The sequence below is a fragment of the Pseudophryne corroboree genome, chromosome 7 (genome assembly GCF_028390025.1).
Source record: "Pseudophryne corroboree isolate aPseCor3 chromosome 7, aPseCor3.hap2, whole genome shotgun sequence".
Classification (NCBI taxonomy): domain Eukaryota; kingdom Metazoa; phylum Chordata; class Amphibia; order Anura; family Myobatrachidae; genus Pseudophryne; species Pseudophryne corroboree.
The window spans coordinates 188,183,748-188,201,456 of record NC_086450.1 but is presented as its reverse complement, the minus strand read 5'-3'; the positions used below and the strand labels follow the sequence as shown (position 1 = coordinate 188,201,456).

Sequence of the window (17,709 nt, the reverse complement as noted above, 5' to 3'; positions counted from 1 at the left end):
GTTGCCTCACAACCTGGAATTAAAATGGATTGTTTGAAGGTTTGCATCATTTCATTCACAGAACATGCCTACAACTTTGAAAAAAAAAAATTTTTTCATTGCGAAGCATACAACAAATAGGACAAAATAACAGAAAACTTCAGTGTGCATAACTATTCACCCCCCTAAAGTCAGTACTTTGTAGAGCCACCTTTTGCGACAATTACAGCTGAAAGTGGCTTTGGATAAGTCTCTATGAGCTTGCCACATCTTGCCAATGGGATTTTTGCCCATTTCTCAAGGAAAAACTGCTCCAGCTCCTTCATGTTAGATGGTTTCCGTTTGTGGACAGCAATCTTCAAGTCTGACCACAGATGCTTCGGGGCATTGTCCTGCTGGAAGGTGAACCTCCGTCCTAGGGGTAAATTTACTAAGAAGGTAGTTCTATTTACCATTGGATGTTGCCCATAGCAACCAACCAGATTCCAGGTATTATCTTCTAGAAGGTGCTAGATAAATGAGAAGTAGAATCTGATTGGTTGCTATGGGCAACATCCCATCTTAGTAAATTTACCCCCAGTCTCAAATCACAGGCAGACTGAAACAGTTTTTGCTCAAGAATATTCCTGTATTTAATATCATCCATCTTTCCCTCGGCTCGAAACTGTTTCCAAGTCCCTGCTGCTGAAAACATCCCCACTGCATGATGCTGCCACCACCAACATGTTTTACTGTGGGGATGGTGTTCATGGGGTGATGGGATGTGTTGGGTTTGCGCCAGACATAGCATTTTCCTTGGTGTCAGAAAAGTTAAATTTTAGTCTCATCTGACCAGAGTACCTTCCTCCATACATTTGGGGAGTAATCCACATGCCTTTTGGCAAACTCAAAATGTGCCTTCTTATTTTTAACACTAAGTAATGGCTTTTTTTTCTGGCCAATCTTCCATAAAGCCCAGCTCTATGGAATGTACGGCTTATTGTGGTCACATGTGCAGATACTCCAGTGCCTGCTGTGGAACTCTGCAGCTCCTTCAGGGTTACCTTTGGTCTCTGTGCTGCCTCTCTGATTAATACCCTCCTTGCCCGATCTGTGAGTTTTGGTGGCCGACCCTCTCTTGGCAGGTTTGTTGTGGTACCATGTTCTTTCCATTTGAAGATGATGGATTTGATGGTGGTCCGGGGGATCATCAAAGATTTGGATATTTTTTTATAACCCAACCCTGACTTGTACTTCTCAGCAACTTTGTCCCTGACTTGTTTGGAGAGCTCCTTAGTCTTCATGGTGTGATGCATCTTGCTTAGTGGTGTTGCAGCCTCTGGGGCCTTTCAGAAAAGGTGTGTTTATACTGACAGACCATGTGACACTTAGATTGCATACAGATGGACTTCATTTCACTAATTATGTGACTTCTGAAGGTAATTGGGTGCACCAGAACTTTTGAGGGGCTTCATAGAAAAGGGGGTGAATACATATGCACATGCCAATTTTCAAATTTTTATTTATAAAAATTATTTTTTATATAAATTTTTCTCATTTCACTTCACCAACTTAGACTATTTTGTGCATATCCATCACAAAAAATTCAGATAAAAAAAATGTAATTACAGGTTGTAATGTAACAAAATAGGTAAAAAGCCAAGGGCGATGAATAGTTTAGCAAGGCACTGTACATACACAATTCCATTTTGGCAATTTCCGTGGATGGACAGTGACATTTGTAAAATCGGTTCTTAGCAAGCACCGGGGACCTAAGGAGAAGCTCCCTGCCAAGTTTCAAGATTGTAGGCCTTGTGGTTTATGAGATTTTGAGATGAGTCAATCAGTGAGTCAATATCCTTTTTTGGTATCTGGACTCTAGGTCGACAGTGTCTAGGTTGACACCTATTGGTCGATAGGGAGTAGGTCGACACAGGAAATGGGTGGACATGACCATTAGGTCGGCATGGAAAAAGGTCGATATGAGTTTTTAACTTTTTTTTTTCCCATTTTTTGAACTTTTTCATACTTTACGATCATTGTGGACTGCAATTGGAAATGGTAACCTGTGCCCAGCGCAGCAGTAGTGGAGCTAGGCACATATCCCGAAGCATGGCGAGCGAAGAGAGCCATGCAAGGGGACATGGTGCACTAATTGGGGTTCCCCGTCACTTTACGAAGAAAACAACACCAAAAAAACATAAAGAACCAATGTCGATCTTTTTCCATGTCGATAGTGATTATGTCGACCCATTTCCTGTGTCGACCTACTCATTGTACAGCAATAGGTGTTGACCTAATGTGTGTCAACCTAGGCAATGTTGACCATGAGTCCCATACCCTCCTTTTTTGCCTTTTATATATATAAATATATATAGATTCTTGTTCATCTTATTCATGGCATCTGACATTATTTAGTATTTATAGAATCTACACAGTCTCTTTTTATAGACTCTACACAGTACCACTTTTCTTGCTCACTATCCTGGGGGTATCCGGTCTCTAGGTCAACAAGACTTACGTCGACAGTGTCTAGGTCACCCACTATTGGTCGACAGTAACTAGGTCTACAGGGTTTCTAGGTCGACAGAGTCTCTAGGTCGACATGTTCTAGGTCGACAGGTCAAAAAGTCGACATGAGTATTTGACCTTTTTTCTTTTTTTGAAGTTTTTCATACTTTACGATCCACGTGGACTACGATTGGGAACGGTAACCTGTGCCGAGTGCAGCGGTAGCGGATGCGAGGGGACGCGGTGCACTATTTGGGGTTCCCGGTCACTATACGGCGAAAACAACACCAAAAACAGATTAAAAAACTCATGTCGACCTTTTGACCTGTCGACCTAGAATCCCTGTCAACCTAGTTACTGTCGACCAATAGTGGTTGACCTAGACACTGTCGACCTAAGTGTGGGCGACCTTCAATACTACACCCATCCTGAATATCCTATATGCTTATTCTGTGTACAGTATATAAGGGGTCATTCCGAGTTGATCGCTCGCTAGCAGTTTTTAGCAGCCGTGCAAACGCATTGTCGCCGCTCACTGGGGAGTGTATTTTTGCTTTGCAGAACTGCGAACGCTTGTGCAGCAGAGCGCCTGCAAAATCTTTTTGTGCAAAACAAGACCAGCCCTGTAGTTACTCTTCGTGTGCGTTGATTCAAACGACGGAGGGGCGGCTTTTGACGTCACACACCCGCCCAGCGAACGCCCAGCCACGCCAGCGTTATTTCAGCCACGCCTGCGTTTTGCCAAACACTCCCTGAAAACGGTCAGTTGCCATCCAGAAACACCCACTTCATGTCAATCTTCCTGCGTTCGGCCATGCAACAGGAATGTTCGTTAGACTGTGCAAACCCACGATGCTCATTGTACCTGTACGACGCGCCTGTGCTTTGCGGTGCATATGCATGCGCAGACATGCCGATTTTTAGCCTGATCGCTGCGCTGCGAACAACGGCAGCTAGCGATCAAGTCGGAATGACCCCAATAGACTGTGCAAAGTAACCCTTCTCTTGCTTAGTATCATGGGTATTCTCAGGATGAGTTGTTATTCGTTATTTATATAGTGTATTGACAATGAACCTTATCAATGAATAATTGAGTGACCTTGGTATCGTAGCCTTTGCACTTCACCATGTCCAGCTGCTGGTGTGTGTGCAGTAAGAATCACAGGTGTATATCATAAAGCAAGAGAGGCAATGGTGTAGATTTCTTAGGGATAAGTGGGATTAATGAAGCTCTAATGAGATCAGTCTGTGTATACACAGTGAGTCATGCACCACGGGGCCCATAAATCAGTGCACTGAGAGTGAGAAGCAGAACTGGGCCCTCTGCCCATCTCTCCCAAGAAGTATCATAAATAAAAGAGAGCCACTGCATGGCCTCCAAACAGCTCCAGAGGCCCAGCACTCACTGCAGAAATTACAGCACCACATCCATCACTTTAATGCTTGTACTTTGCAAATTAAAGCTGTCACCACATGGCGAGGAGCACAATTTAGATCTTTGACGTCCTTCCACCCCTCTGCCTCCACTTTCTGAGACTCATTTAATCTTTCTCACTGAATTTCTACCAGCATGAATCCTTTATTAGTGACAATGAAGAGACGGTACTTGATCTACCCTAGCTAAAGTACTATAGATGAGGCTTAAGATCGCCACACACACTGCAAGCCAACTACGCCAGTGTCACATTGACGTGTCCAGACCTAAAGATATTGCAATGTCTGATAATGGTCCAATGGAAGTTCGTTATTGGTAATCTGCTCCAGTGACGTTGCTCCAAATGATTCTGTTTCACCCAATGTAACCAAGTGGTTATGTGTAACCAGTAGTCTGCTTCTGTCACTTGAGCCAAGTTATGGTATTGGCACTTATGTGGCCAGCATTATGGAACGCAGAAGAGTTCATACCAGAGCTGCCACTGGTATAAAGTAGGGCCCAGCGTTGGAAAATATGGGGCTAGCAAATGGGCCTCCAGTGAATGGGGCTGGCTGCACTGACCAATGGCTTGCTATTGGTTCACTGAGTCACACCACTCCTAGGTTGCGTGTACAACATTGTATTTTGCTCAAGCGCCGCACATTGCTTAGTGGGACCTTCAAGGAGTGGCCATACCAGTGCCCGAGATTTCTTTTCACCAAGATTTCTCTTCTATGTTATTTTTAAAATGTTTGTTAAATTCTATTTGCTATTTCTCTCAATACTTTCACAGCTTGTGGGTTGATTGATTCAGACTTCTTATTAACGTCAATATGTGTCACCACCACACGCCTTCAGCACTACATTTTTCTACATTAATTGTGTTTGTTTGATTGTCTTAAATTAGTATAATGCAAATAAAAGTTACGTTTTAAAACAGGGATATAGTTGATTTTAAGAGTACACACTTACAGAGGAGCCTTTTTTCTTTCTTTGTTTACACATTTCTCTCGCAAGCCCTGGAAATCCCAAAGTAGGATGTGTGTAATGCTCGCAATCAACCCTATTATTAGATATATTTATTTTTGGAAAGGGTGTTCATGTGGGTTCAGCATGATATGCCAGCTGTTAGGATCATGTCAGCAGCATCCCGCCAGCCGTAATACTGGCAGCATGCGCTCGCCATGATCTTTATTCTCGCTCAGGTGGTGGCATGGAACCACCACCCGAGCGGGAATACCGGGGAGCAGTCGGTATTACGACCATCGACATTTTACAGGCTGTCGGGATTCCGGTGTCGGGATCCTGACAGCCGGTATATTAACTACATCCTGATCATACTGTCATATTTGTTACTAGTACAGGCTAATGAATATAATAGATAACATGCATGCTTCATGGGGCAACAATTGTGCCAAAGTGGACCCCTTGTGTCATATAGTTTAATGACCAGATCATAAATCTGTGTAAAAAAAAAAAGTGAAAACCCAAAATAAGGCACCAAAGCAACAAATGTGAAAATGGGAAATTGTTCCCTGTTTACAGAGAATGTTTATTTTTTATGTTATGAGTCCTTATTCACCTATTTGTTAATGTGAACTTTCAATGTTGCTTTTCTCAGACGAAGACAAAGTAAAAATCATCAACAGTAAGCTAAATAACAGTGCCACCAAATGTATAAATTATCATGAAAAATGTACAGATTACTTGCAAAGCATTATCAATCAATAACTTTTAAATATAAGCTATATTTTATTAAAACATACTTGTAATGTACATTTAGGAATCTGTGGCTCTCCAGCTGACAGGGCATGCCGGGATTTGTAGTTTTACTATCTCTGGAGAGCCACAGGTTGCCTTTCTCTGCAGCAAGCCATGGCTAATGTCCAGGCATGACCTCTGAAGATTATATTTAACTTTTGGTTGGTGGATAGTATTGCTTGAGAGTAAACAAGTTCTTAACATCTTTGGCTCCACCTCTTAGGGCCTAATTCATGTTTGGAAGGAATTGCACAGCTGCAAGGAAGCTGCTGTGCAATTCTGTGTAAGCCTCTGGATCCTGTAAATCTGCTCTGACGACGCTGACCCTGTACCTGTCACGCCTTCAAAACAGGGACGACGCACCCATGTTTTGAAGACCGCTGCTGGGTGTCCCCCAAACTCCGCCCCTCCAAATGCTGCAGCATATTATCATGCTACAGCTGACACAGGTCTGCGAGCGATATCCAAGACCTGTTCTGCACATGTATCCCAAACACAGTATTTGTACATAAACCATCGGGTTTGCATGCAAATGTGGATTAGGCCTTTAATGTGTTGCCAGCTTTTCGGATGAATGACTGTATAATAATAAAGGACACAAGACTCCACTAAACCACTTCTAAATGCCTCCCCATAGAGTTTAATAGATAAAATACTTGCACCAGGCATTTGTTTTCCTCTCAGAAATTCTGCTTCCCATCTTTTTTTTTAAACTATTATTACTGTATTATTTGGCAGCACCAGAAAGGGGGGAAAGCGATGACTGATCACCCACTGCAACATCTCAGCCGACATCATGAACTGGTCTGATCACACGTACTTAAGGCCTGATTGCGTCTTTGGACGCAGCAGCGATGTGTAAAAATGCTAATGCAGCAGGAGACATCTCAATGCCTCCTGCCATCTGCGAAGATGCAGCATTAGATCACCATCGCGACCATTGGAAGGCACAGACCCTGGCCTGGCCATGCATACATAATGGGTGTGACATGCCCCCATTTTGAAAAATGCTGCCCCTGCGCTGCCACAGTTCTGTCCCCAATCATGCTGCGGACTGGGAACACTCTGTGCAAGCCAACAGGACCCATTCTGCACATGCACAGAAGGAGTCCTGAGCATGCGCAGACCACCCACCATCGGACTTATATGCAAATCATAGGGTTTGCACACAAGTCTGAATCAGGCCCTTAGCCAGGAAAAGACTACAATGCCCAAAATCGATCAGATCCTTATCAGGCGATTAATCAATAAGAACATTATTTAAATGGACTATAATGAAAACAAGATACATACTGTATATAAGCTGTTGCATAGTCTGTCTTGAATAGATCAGTGCTACTTACTATTTTATTCTATACCCATTTACATCCTGATTCAGAGGTGGACGCATTTAAAATATCTTGCACAAGCGTCCAATTGTTTTAGTCTGAGACACACAGCGCATGTGTCTGGATGGTTAACACTAGTGCGCAGATTATAATTGCTTGGAGATCAATGCAATTCCAGTAGGCTTTCTAGGTGGTTGTTTTCAGTGCGTTGCTGGCGTCAGGAACTGTGTTGAAAGATGCAGTTCCACTGGCATCGACGGCCTTGTACCATCGGACAGTCTAAGCAGCCACAGGGTTGATTTAATGTATGATGGCACGGCTGATGTCTGTTCTATGGTGTGACTGTTTGCTCACCACATCCCAGTAGACAGCCCATCAGCCTCGGCATTGTCATAAATTTGCAGTAGCGGATGCAACAAAAGTCACAGCCACTGCTGCATTAGCATACATTTCTGAATCAGGCTCTTAACTACATGCAATCTACCTTTTCCAGTTCTAGAACAGAGACCTCAATCAAAACTCTATTGAGTTAAATACAGCTGTAGAATCCCTAAATCGGCCAATAGTACCCAATTTTTTTATTTTATTTTTATTTTCAAGTTCAACATAAAAAAGAGTGCACAGCAGGCATAATGCCTAGTTCAATGTTTTCCACAATCTACAGGCAAGGCCTGACATTATACTTTAAAGACAAGCTCCATAGCAAAGTAAGGGACAGAAGGTCAGACCAGTAATCCTGATCCATTCTGCAGAGGACCCCATTCTGTTCTTCTGAGCAGCATTGGAACTTGTGCATGTGCAATGAATCCTCGCGGGGACTTTCAGTTCTGCAGCATTGACCTGTCTTGTTAGGGATGATGACACTGTCTGGACACAGTGATAGAACAGAAAATGGTTCTCTTTTAGTCCTAAGCATATTTAAGCCGCACACACATGAGCTGTCCATGCTAATGAAGCCAACTTACGTATCCCTGATATACATCCCAAACTTTGTCAACTCCCACCCAGACAACCCCTTCAGATAATTAAATACTTATAAATTAAATATATCCAGCCTCTACATTTTGTGGAATATTATTGTCCGTCATAAATAAATAAACTGGAGGTTGGGCTTTCTGTCACCCACAGTTCATGTGTCTATGTCTTAAGGAGACGGCATTGTGGTACTCTCTTCTTCCGAGCAAAAGGATTCTGGACTGTAACTCAGCTGGCCAGTATGTCGTAGGATGTCTGCGCTTCTGTCCACACTTTGGAACTGCGTATCCTCTTCCTCGTCCTCTTCTTCCTCATCCTCTTCATCTTGAGCATCTTTGGATGGTGTTTTCCCCACTGATCTATGTCTATCCCCTTGGCTTGATGGTCCCTGTTCTTTTACTTTCCGACTTCTCTTCCACTTCATCCTGCGGTTCTGAAACCAGATCTTTACCTGGGGAGAAAGGGAAAGTAGATGAAGATTACTTATATATAATTAGTATTTAAAGTAATATAATAATAATTATCAATTATATATAAAGTATTAAAAGGATTTTATAAATAATTATTTCTAAAGTATTAAAGATAATTTTTTTCTAGACTAGACTCAATTGTTCCAAATCAGCAGGGGGCACCCAACATTTCTTAGACTCCAAATTTGAAGTTCCGGAATATAGGCCAATATTTTAGTGCAAATTATCTTTATTGGCTTACAATAACCAGGTAAACTAGACAACATTTTTAGATATGCAAATCTCATATGCTACATACCAATAAGAAGAGAGAAGAACAGCATAATACAGTAATAGCAATGACATATGGAACAATAACAATGAAAATCAAAACAACAATATCAAGAAATCTTCCTAATACTGGAAGAACTAAAAAGAAGGCAAAAACTTGTTAGGGTAGGGGAAAAGAGAATAAAAAAAAAGTAAAGAAAGAAGGGGGGTGAAGGAGAAGGACAACTCCAGATCCTACAAGAACAAGAGAGGAGTGAGCTCTGTGTAATCAATTCCAAAGGCCAACCAAAGTTAAGAGGGCAAAGGGGTCATTCAGATCTGATCGCTGGCCTGCTAAATTTGCTGTCCAACGTTTGGATAGTCGCTGCCTCCAGGGGGAGTGTAAATTCGCTGTGCAAGTGTGCGATTGCATGTGTACGCCGAGCTACTAAAATTCACTTTGTGCAGTCTCAGCACAGCCCAGAGCTGACGTCAGACACCCTCCCTGAAAACGCTTGGGCACGCCTGCATTTTTCCGAACACTCCCAATAAACGGTGAATTTCCAACTACAAACAGCTCCCTCCTGTCAATCACCTTGCGAACGCCAGTGCGAATGGATTTTTCGCATCATCCCGTCGCTGGCAAGTGATGCCCTTTGTTGCATACACATGCGCAGTTAGTACCTGATCGCCTGCTGTGCGAAAACGCACAGCAGCGATCAGATCTGAATGACCCCCAAAATCAACATCAGAACTTGAGGGCCAAGGTCTCATAAGGTCCGGGCAGACCATAAAGAGGCTTAGTAGGTGGGAGATGCAATAATATCCCTAAAGGCGGTAGAATCCTTGAAGTCCTTCTATCGGAACCATGTATCCCTAAAGGCTGCATATTCACTGTCCACAGAAGACAGTATATTTTCCATTTCCATAAAGAAATTAATTTTACTAAACCAGTCCCTAACTGTTGGAGGAGAGGAGGAGTGCCACCATACCGGGATAACTGACTTAGCAGCATTATTCAAATGGCACAACAAGGTTTTTTTTATATCATGATGGGTGTGGAGGACAGGTGAAACAGAGAGAACAATGGACCTGATGGAACCGGTTCCCCCTATAATAATAATAATAGATAGTTTGAGCACTTTTGTCCAAAATTACCTGAGGTAAGGACATCGCCACCATATATGGAATGGGTTGCCAGGGCCATTTGAACAATGCCAGCATGTATTGAGCATCTGGACACCACTACCAATGCGATATTGTAGGACAGTATTTAAAAGAGCAAAAGACCTTTTATTCACAAAACAGGTGTTTTCGTTATGGATAGGGCATTTTCTCCCCATGGGGTAGGTGTATGAACAGCAATATGAGGGGGGAAGTAGTATCAGCTACTTGCACTGATAACGCTTCCCCCCATGTATGACTGCGGGGATGTGTGTAAGGTGACAGGGGCGCTATGCACCCTGTCATTATCAGCGCTACTATCTTTAAGATATCACGCCAATGTGCAGAGCAATGTAAGAACGGTCAGGGGCACTGGCCGTTCCTGCAACTGCACCTATCAATTTCGGCAGCTTTTTCCTGCCGCACAGCACTGTCCCTGGCTGCCATAATAATAGCAGCAGTGTCAGATTAAGGTTCACATGGGCCTGGAGCTGAGATTTCGGAAAGGCCTATTATGTACCATCGCAGGTAGTGTGATCAGCACCATAGAGAAGTTCTCCTGGGTGGGTAGAGGTGGTGTGGTGACATAGTATATCACTATAGTACCTCTCCACACTACATCACAAAGCTACCTCCACACACTACATCACTGTGTTACTTATTCACACTACATCACTGTACTACAACCCTGCAGTATATAACTACGCTACCTTCTCACACTACATCTCCACACTATTTCACTGCACTACCTCTCTATTTTACATTCCTGCACGACATCTACCTCCCCACACCACATCACTACCTTCCCACCCCACTTTAATGCGCTAGCTTCCAAAAACACATTACTGTGCTACCTTCCTGCACTCCCGTACTGCGCTGCCTTCCTGCACCACTTTACTGCGCTACCTTCCTGCACCACCGCACTGCACTACCTTCCCACACCACATTACTGCGCTGCCTTCCCACACCACATTACTGAGCTACCTTCCCACACCACCGTACTCCACTACCTTCCTGCACCCCATTACTGCGCTACCTTCCCGCACCACCGCACTGCGCTACCTTCCCGCACATTACTGCGCTGCCTTCCCAAACCACATTAATGATCTACCTTCCCACACCACCCTACTGCGCTACCTTCCAGCACCCCATTACTACCTTCCTACACCACACTACTGCGCAACCTTTCAAAACCACATTACTGCGCTACCTTCCTGCACTCCAGTACTGCACTACCTTCCCACACCACTTTACTGCGCTACCTTCCTGCGCCACTTTACTGTGCTACCTTCCCACACCACCATACTACGCTACCTTCCAAAACCACATTACTGCGCTACCTTCCCGCACCACCGTACTGTGCTACCTTCCCGCACCACCGTACTGCGCTATCTTCCCACAACACATTACTGCGCTACCTTCCCGCACCACCATACTGTGCTACCTTCCTGCACCACCGTACTGCGCTACCTTCCCGCACCACCGTACTGCGCTATCTTCCCACAACACATTACTGTGCAGCTGGGGTATAGGAGCAGGAGGGGGGCAGGCCTGGTCCTGGAGGTGGTAGGGTCTATCTGGAAGTCTCTGCCTACTCACAATGCAGCAGCAGCAGGGTAGCTCATGGCTGGGGAAGGGACTAGACACAGCATCTGAGAAGAGGTGAGCACATGGCCAGCCCGAGCTTAATTTTTTTGTTAAATGACTTTAGATTTTGGCACCTCTTGATGAGATTAGATTTATAAAGTGACAGCACGCACTGCAAAAATGGGTGACTGGGGTGGCAGGGTGATAATGGGTGACAGGGAGATAGGTGGTGGCTGGGGAGGCAAGGGTGCAGGGGAGATAGTGGGTGACTGGAATGATGGGAAGATGGGAAGATAGTGGGTGACTACGGAGGCAGGGGTGACAAGGAGATAGTGTATGACTGGAAGATATAAAACAATTAATAGAAAGCTACTACAGAAAAAAAAAAAAAAAAAAAAAAATATATATATATATATATATATATACTGTATATAGTGTGCGTGTGTATGTGTGTATCTATCTATCTATCTATCTATGGCACTCATTCTGAGCTGTTCGCTCGCTAGCTGCTTTTAGCAGCATTGCACACGCTAGGCTGCTGCCCTCTGGGAGTGTATCTTAGCTTAGCAGAATAGCGAACGAAAGATTAGCAGAACTGCTACTAAATAATTATTTGCAGTTTCTGAGTAGCTCCAGACCTACTCCTAGATTGCGATCAGCTCGGTCCGTTTAGTTCCTGGTTTGACGTCACAAACACGCCCTGCGTTCAGCCAGCCACTCCCCGTTTCTCCAGACACTCCCGCGTTTTTCCCTGACACTCCTGCGTTTTTTTAGCACACTCCTGGAAAACGCTCAGTTACCTCCCAGAAACGCCCCTTTCCTGTCAATCATTTACCGATCGGCAGTGCGACTGAAAAGCGTCGTACAAACACCAGCAAAACTGCTAAGTTTTTAGTTAAATAACTTAGTGCATGCGCACTGCGTACCATGCGCATGCGCATTTAGCAGCAAATCGCAGCATAGCAAAAATCGTCAACGAGCGAACAACTCGGAATGACTCCCTATATACACATACATACATATATAAAAAATCAGACTCGATGGCCACTGTATAAAGAACATATAAATAAGATTTTACTTACCGATAAATCTATTTCTCGGAGTCCGTAGTGGATGCTGGGGTTCCTGAAAGGACCATGGGGAATAGCGGCTCCGCAGGAGACAGGGCACAAAAAGTAAAGCTTTTCCAGATCAGGTGGTGTGCACTGGCTCCTCCCCCTATGACCCTCCTCCAGACTCCAGTTAGGTACTGTGCCCGGACGAGCGTACACAATAAGGGAGGATTTTGAATCCCGGGTAAGACTCATACCAGCCACACCAATCACACCGTACAACTTGTGATCTAAACCCAGTTAACAGTATGATAACAGCGGAGCCTCTGAAAGATGGCTTCCTTCAACAATAACCCGAATTAGTTAACAATAACTATGTACAATTATTGCAGATAATCCGCACTTGGGATGGGCGCCCAGCATCCACTACGGACTCCGAGAAATAGATTTATCGGTAAGTAAAATCTTATTTTCTCTATCGTCCTAGTGGATGCTGGGGTTCCTGAAAGGACCATGGGGATTATACCAAAGCTCCCAAACGGGCGGGAGAGTGCGGATGACTCTGCAGCACCGAATGAGAGAACTCCAGGTCCTCCTTAGCCAGAGTATCAAATTTGTAAAATTTTACAAACGTGTTCTCCCCTGACCACGTAGCTGCTCGGCAAAGTTGTAATGCCGAGACCCCTCGGGCAGCCGCCCAAGATGAACCCACCTTCCTTGTGGAGTGGGCCTTTACAGATTTAGGCTGTGGCAGGCCTGCCACAGAATGTGCAAGTTGGATTGTGCTACAGATCCAACGAGCAATCGTCTGCTTAGACGCAGGAGCACCCATCTTGTTGGGTGCATACAATATAAACAACGAGTCAGATTTTCTGACTCCAGCTGTCCTTGCAATATATATTTTTAATGCTCTGACAACGTCCAGTAACTTGGAGTCCTCCAAGTCACTTGTAGCCGCAGGCACTACAATAGGCTGGTTCAGATGAAATGCTGACACCACCTTAGGGAGAAAATGCGGACGAGTCCGCAGTTCTGCCCTGTCCGAATGGAAAATCAGATATGGGCTTTTGTAAGATAAAGCTGCCAGTTCTGACACTCTCCTGGCCGAAGCCAGGGCTAGAAGCATGGTCACTTTCCATGTGAGATATTTCAAATCCACCTTCTTTAGTGGTTCAAACCAATGAGATTTTAGAAAGTCCAAAACCACATTGAGATCCCACGGTGCCACTGGAGGCACCACAGGAGGCTGTATATGTAGCACTCCCTTAACAAAGGTCTGGACTTCAGGGACTGAAGCCAATTCTTTTTGAAAGAAAATCGACAGGGCCGAAATTTGAACCTTAATAGATCCCAATTTGAGACCCATAGACAATCCTGATTGCAGGAAATGTAGGAATCGACCCAGTTGAAATTCCTCCGTCGGAGCACTCCGATCTTCGCACCACGCAACATATTTTCGCCAAATTCGGTGATAATGTTGCACGGTTACTTCCTTCCTTGCTTTAATCAAAGTAGGAATGACTTCTTCCGGCATGCCTTTTTCCTTTAGGATCCGGCGTTCAACCGCCATGCCGTCAAACGCAGCCGCGGTAAGTCTTGAAACAGACAGGGACCCTGCTGAAGCAAGTCCCTCCTTAGAGGTAGAGGCCACGGATCTTCCGTGATCATCTCTTGAAGTTCCGGGTACCAAGTCCTTCTTGGCCAATCCGGAACCACTAGTATCGTCCTTACGCCTCTTTGCCGTATAATTCTCAATACTTTTGGTATGCTTCCGTGATCATCTCTTGAAGTTCCGGGTACCAAGTCCTTCTTGGCCAATCCGGAACCACTAGTATCGTCCTTACGCCTCTTTGCCGTATAATTCTCAATACTTTTGGTATGAGAGGCAGAGGAGGAAACACATACACCGACTGGTACACCCAAGGCGTTACCAGCGCGTCCACAGCTATTGCCTGCGGATCTCTTGACCTGGCGCAATACCTGTCCAGTTTTTTGTTGAGGCGAGACGCCATCATGTCCACCATTGGTCTTTCCCAACGGGTTACCAGCAAGTGGAAGACTTCTGGATGAAGTCCCCACTCTCCCGGGTGAAGATCGTGTCTGCTGAGGAAGTCTGCTTCCCAGTTGTCCACTCCCGGGATGAACACTGCTGACAGTGCTATCACATGATTCTCTGCCCAGCGAAGAATCCTTGCAGCTTCTGCCATTGCACTCCTGCTTCTTGTGCCGCCCTGTCTGTTCACATGGGCGACTGCCGTGATGATGTCCGACTGGATCAACACCGGTTTTCCCTGAAGCAGAGGTTCTGCCTGGCTTAGAGCATTGTATATTGCTCTTAGTTCCAGAATGTTTATGTGAAGAGACGTTTCCAGGCTCGTCCATACTCCCTGGAAGTTTCTTCCTTGTGTGACTGCTCCCCAGCCTCTCAGGCTGACGTCCGTGGTCACCAGGATCCAATCCTGTATGCCGAATCTGCGGCCCTCCAATAGATGAGCACTCTGCAACCACCACAGAAGAGACACCCTTGTCCTTGGAGACAGGGTTATCCGCAGGTGCATCTGAAGATGCGACCCTGACCATTTGTCCAACAGATCCCTTTGGAAAATTCTTGCGTGGAATCTGCCGAATGGAATTGCTTCGTAAGAAGCCACCATTTTTCCCAGGACTCTTGTGCATTGATGTACAGACACCTTTCCTGGTTTTAGGAGGTTCCTGACAAGCTCGGATAACTCCTTGGCTTTTTCCTCCGGGAGAAAAACCTTTTTCTGAACCGTGTCCAGAATCATCCCTAGGAACAGCAGACGAGTTGTCGGCATTAACTGGGATTTTGGAATATTCAGAATCCACCCGTGCTGTTTTAGCACTTCTTGCGACAGTGCTAATCCCATCTCTAGCTGTTCTCTGGACCTTGCCCTTATTAGGAGATCGTCCAAGTATGGGATAATTAATATGCCTTTTCTTCGAAGAAGAATCATCATCTCGGCCATTACCTTTGTAAAGACCCGAGGTGCCGTGGACAATCCGAACGGCAGCGTCTGAAACTGATAGTGACAGTTTTGTACAACGAACCTGAGGTACCCCTGGTGTGAGGGGTAAATTGGAACGTGGAGATACGCATCCTTGATGTCCAAGGATACCATAAAGTCCCCCTCTTCCAGGTTCGCTATCACTGCTCTGAGTGACTCCATCTTGAACTTGAACTTCTTTATGTACAGGTTCAAGGACTTCAGATTTAGAATAGGCCTTACCGAGCCATCCGGCTTCGGTACCACAAAAAGAGTGGAATAATACCCCTTCCCTTGTTGTAGAAGAGGTACCGTGACTATCACCTGCTGAGAGTACAGCTTGTGAATGGCTTCCAAAACCGTCTCCCTTTCGGAGGGGGACGTTGGTAAAGCAGACTTCAGGAAACGGCGAGGTGGATCTGTCTCTAATTCCAACCTGTACCCCTGAGATATTATCTGCAGGATCCAGGGATCTACCTGCGAGTGAGCCCACTGCGCGCTGTAATTTTTGAGACGACCACCCACCGTCCCCGAGTCCGCTTGAGAAGCCCCAGCGTCATGCTGAGGCTTTTGTAGAAGCCGGGGAAGGCTTCTGTTCCTGGGAAGGAGCTGCCTGTTGCTGTCTCTTCCCTCGACCTCTGCCTCGTGGCAGATATGAATAGCCCTTTGCTCTCTTATTTTTAAAGGAACGAAAGGGCTGCGGTTGAAAAGTCGGTGCCTTTTTCTGTTGGGGAGTGACTTGAGGTAGAAAGGTGGATTTCCCGGCTGTAGCCGTGGCCACCAAATCTGATAGACCGACTCCAAATAACTCCTCCCCTTTATACGGCAAAACTTCCATATGTCGTTTTGAATCCGCATCGCCTGTCCACTGTCGCGTCCATAAAGCTCTTCTGGCCGAAATGGACATAGCACTTACCCGTGATGCCAGTGTGCAGATATCCCTCTGTGCATCACGCATATAAAGAAATGCATCCTTTATTTGTTCTAACGACAGTAAAATATTGTCCCTGTCCAGGGTATCAATATTTTCAATCAGGGACTCTGACCAAACTACCCCAGCACTGCACATCCAGGCAGTCGCTATAGCTGGTCGTAGTATAACACCTGCATGTGTGTATATACTTTTTTGGATATTTTCCATCCTCCTATCTGATGGATCTTTAAGTGCGGCCGTCTCAGGAGAGGGTAACGCCACTTGTTTAGATAAGCGTGTTAGCGCCTTGTCCACCCTAGGAGGTGTTTCCCAGCGCTCCCTAACCTCTGGCGGGAAAGGGTATAATGCCAATAATTTCTTTGAAATTATCAGCTTTTTATCAGGGGCAACCCACGCTTCATTACACACGTCATTTAATTCTTCTGATTCAGGAAAAACTATAGGTAGTTTTTTCACACCCCACATAATACCCTGTTTAGTGGTACCTGTAGTATCAGCTAAATGTAACGCCTCCTTCATTGCCAAAATCATATAACGTGTGGCCCTACTGGAAAATACGGTTGATTCGTCACCGTCACCACTGGAGTCAGTGCCTGCGTCTGGGTCTGTGTCGACCGACTGAGGCAAAGGGCGTTTCACAGCCCCTGACGGTGTTTGAGTCGCCTGGACAGGCACTAATTGATTGTCCGGCCGTCTCATGTCGTCAAACGACTGCTTTAGCGTGTTGACACTATCCCGTAGTTCCATAAATAAAGGCATCCATTCTGGTGTCGACTCCCTAGGGGGTGACATCCTCATATTTGGCAATTGCTCCGCCTCCACACCAATATCGTCCTCATACATGTCGACACACACGTACCGACACACAGCAGACACACAGGGAATGCTCCTAACGAAGACAGGACCCACTAGCCCTTTGGGGAGACAGAGGGAGAGTTTGCCAGCACACACCAAAAGCGCTATATATAACAGGGATAGCCTTATAATAAGTGCTCCCTTATAGCTGCTTTATATATATCAAAATATCGCCATAAATTTGCCCCCCCTCTCTGTTTTACCCTGTTTCTGTAGTGCAGTGCAGGGGAGAGACCTGGGAGCCGTCCTGACCAGCGGAGCTGTGAGAGGAAATGGCGCCGTGTGCTGAGGAGATAGGCCCCGCCCCTTTTCCGGCGGGCTCGTCTCCCGCTATTTAGTGAATCCAGGCAGGGGTTAAATATCTCCATATAGCCTCTGGGGGCTATATGTGAGGTATTTTTAGCCTTTATATAGGTTACATTTGCCTCCCAGGGCGCCCCCCCCCC

The 17,709-nt window shown here is 45.4% G+C and overlaps 1 protein-coding gene across 1 annotated transcript in view; it reads right to left on the bottom strand.

Moving 5' to 3' along the window:
* Window positions 1-5,423: 5,423 nt before the first annotated feature.
* Window positions 5,424-17,709, bottom strand: part of LOC134944931 (motor neuron and pancreas homeobox protein 1-like) — an 81,281-nt gene continuing 68,995 nt past the window's right edge. The window contains exon 3 of the mRNA XM_063933881.1: window positions 5,424-8,398. Within this exon, the coding sequence (XP_063789951.1) occupies window positions 8,117-8,398 (282 nt within the window). The 3' untranslated portion in view covers window positions 5,424-8,116. The remainder of the gene's footprint in view (window positions 8,399-17,709) is intronic.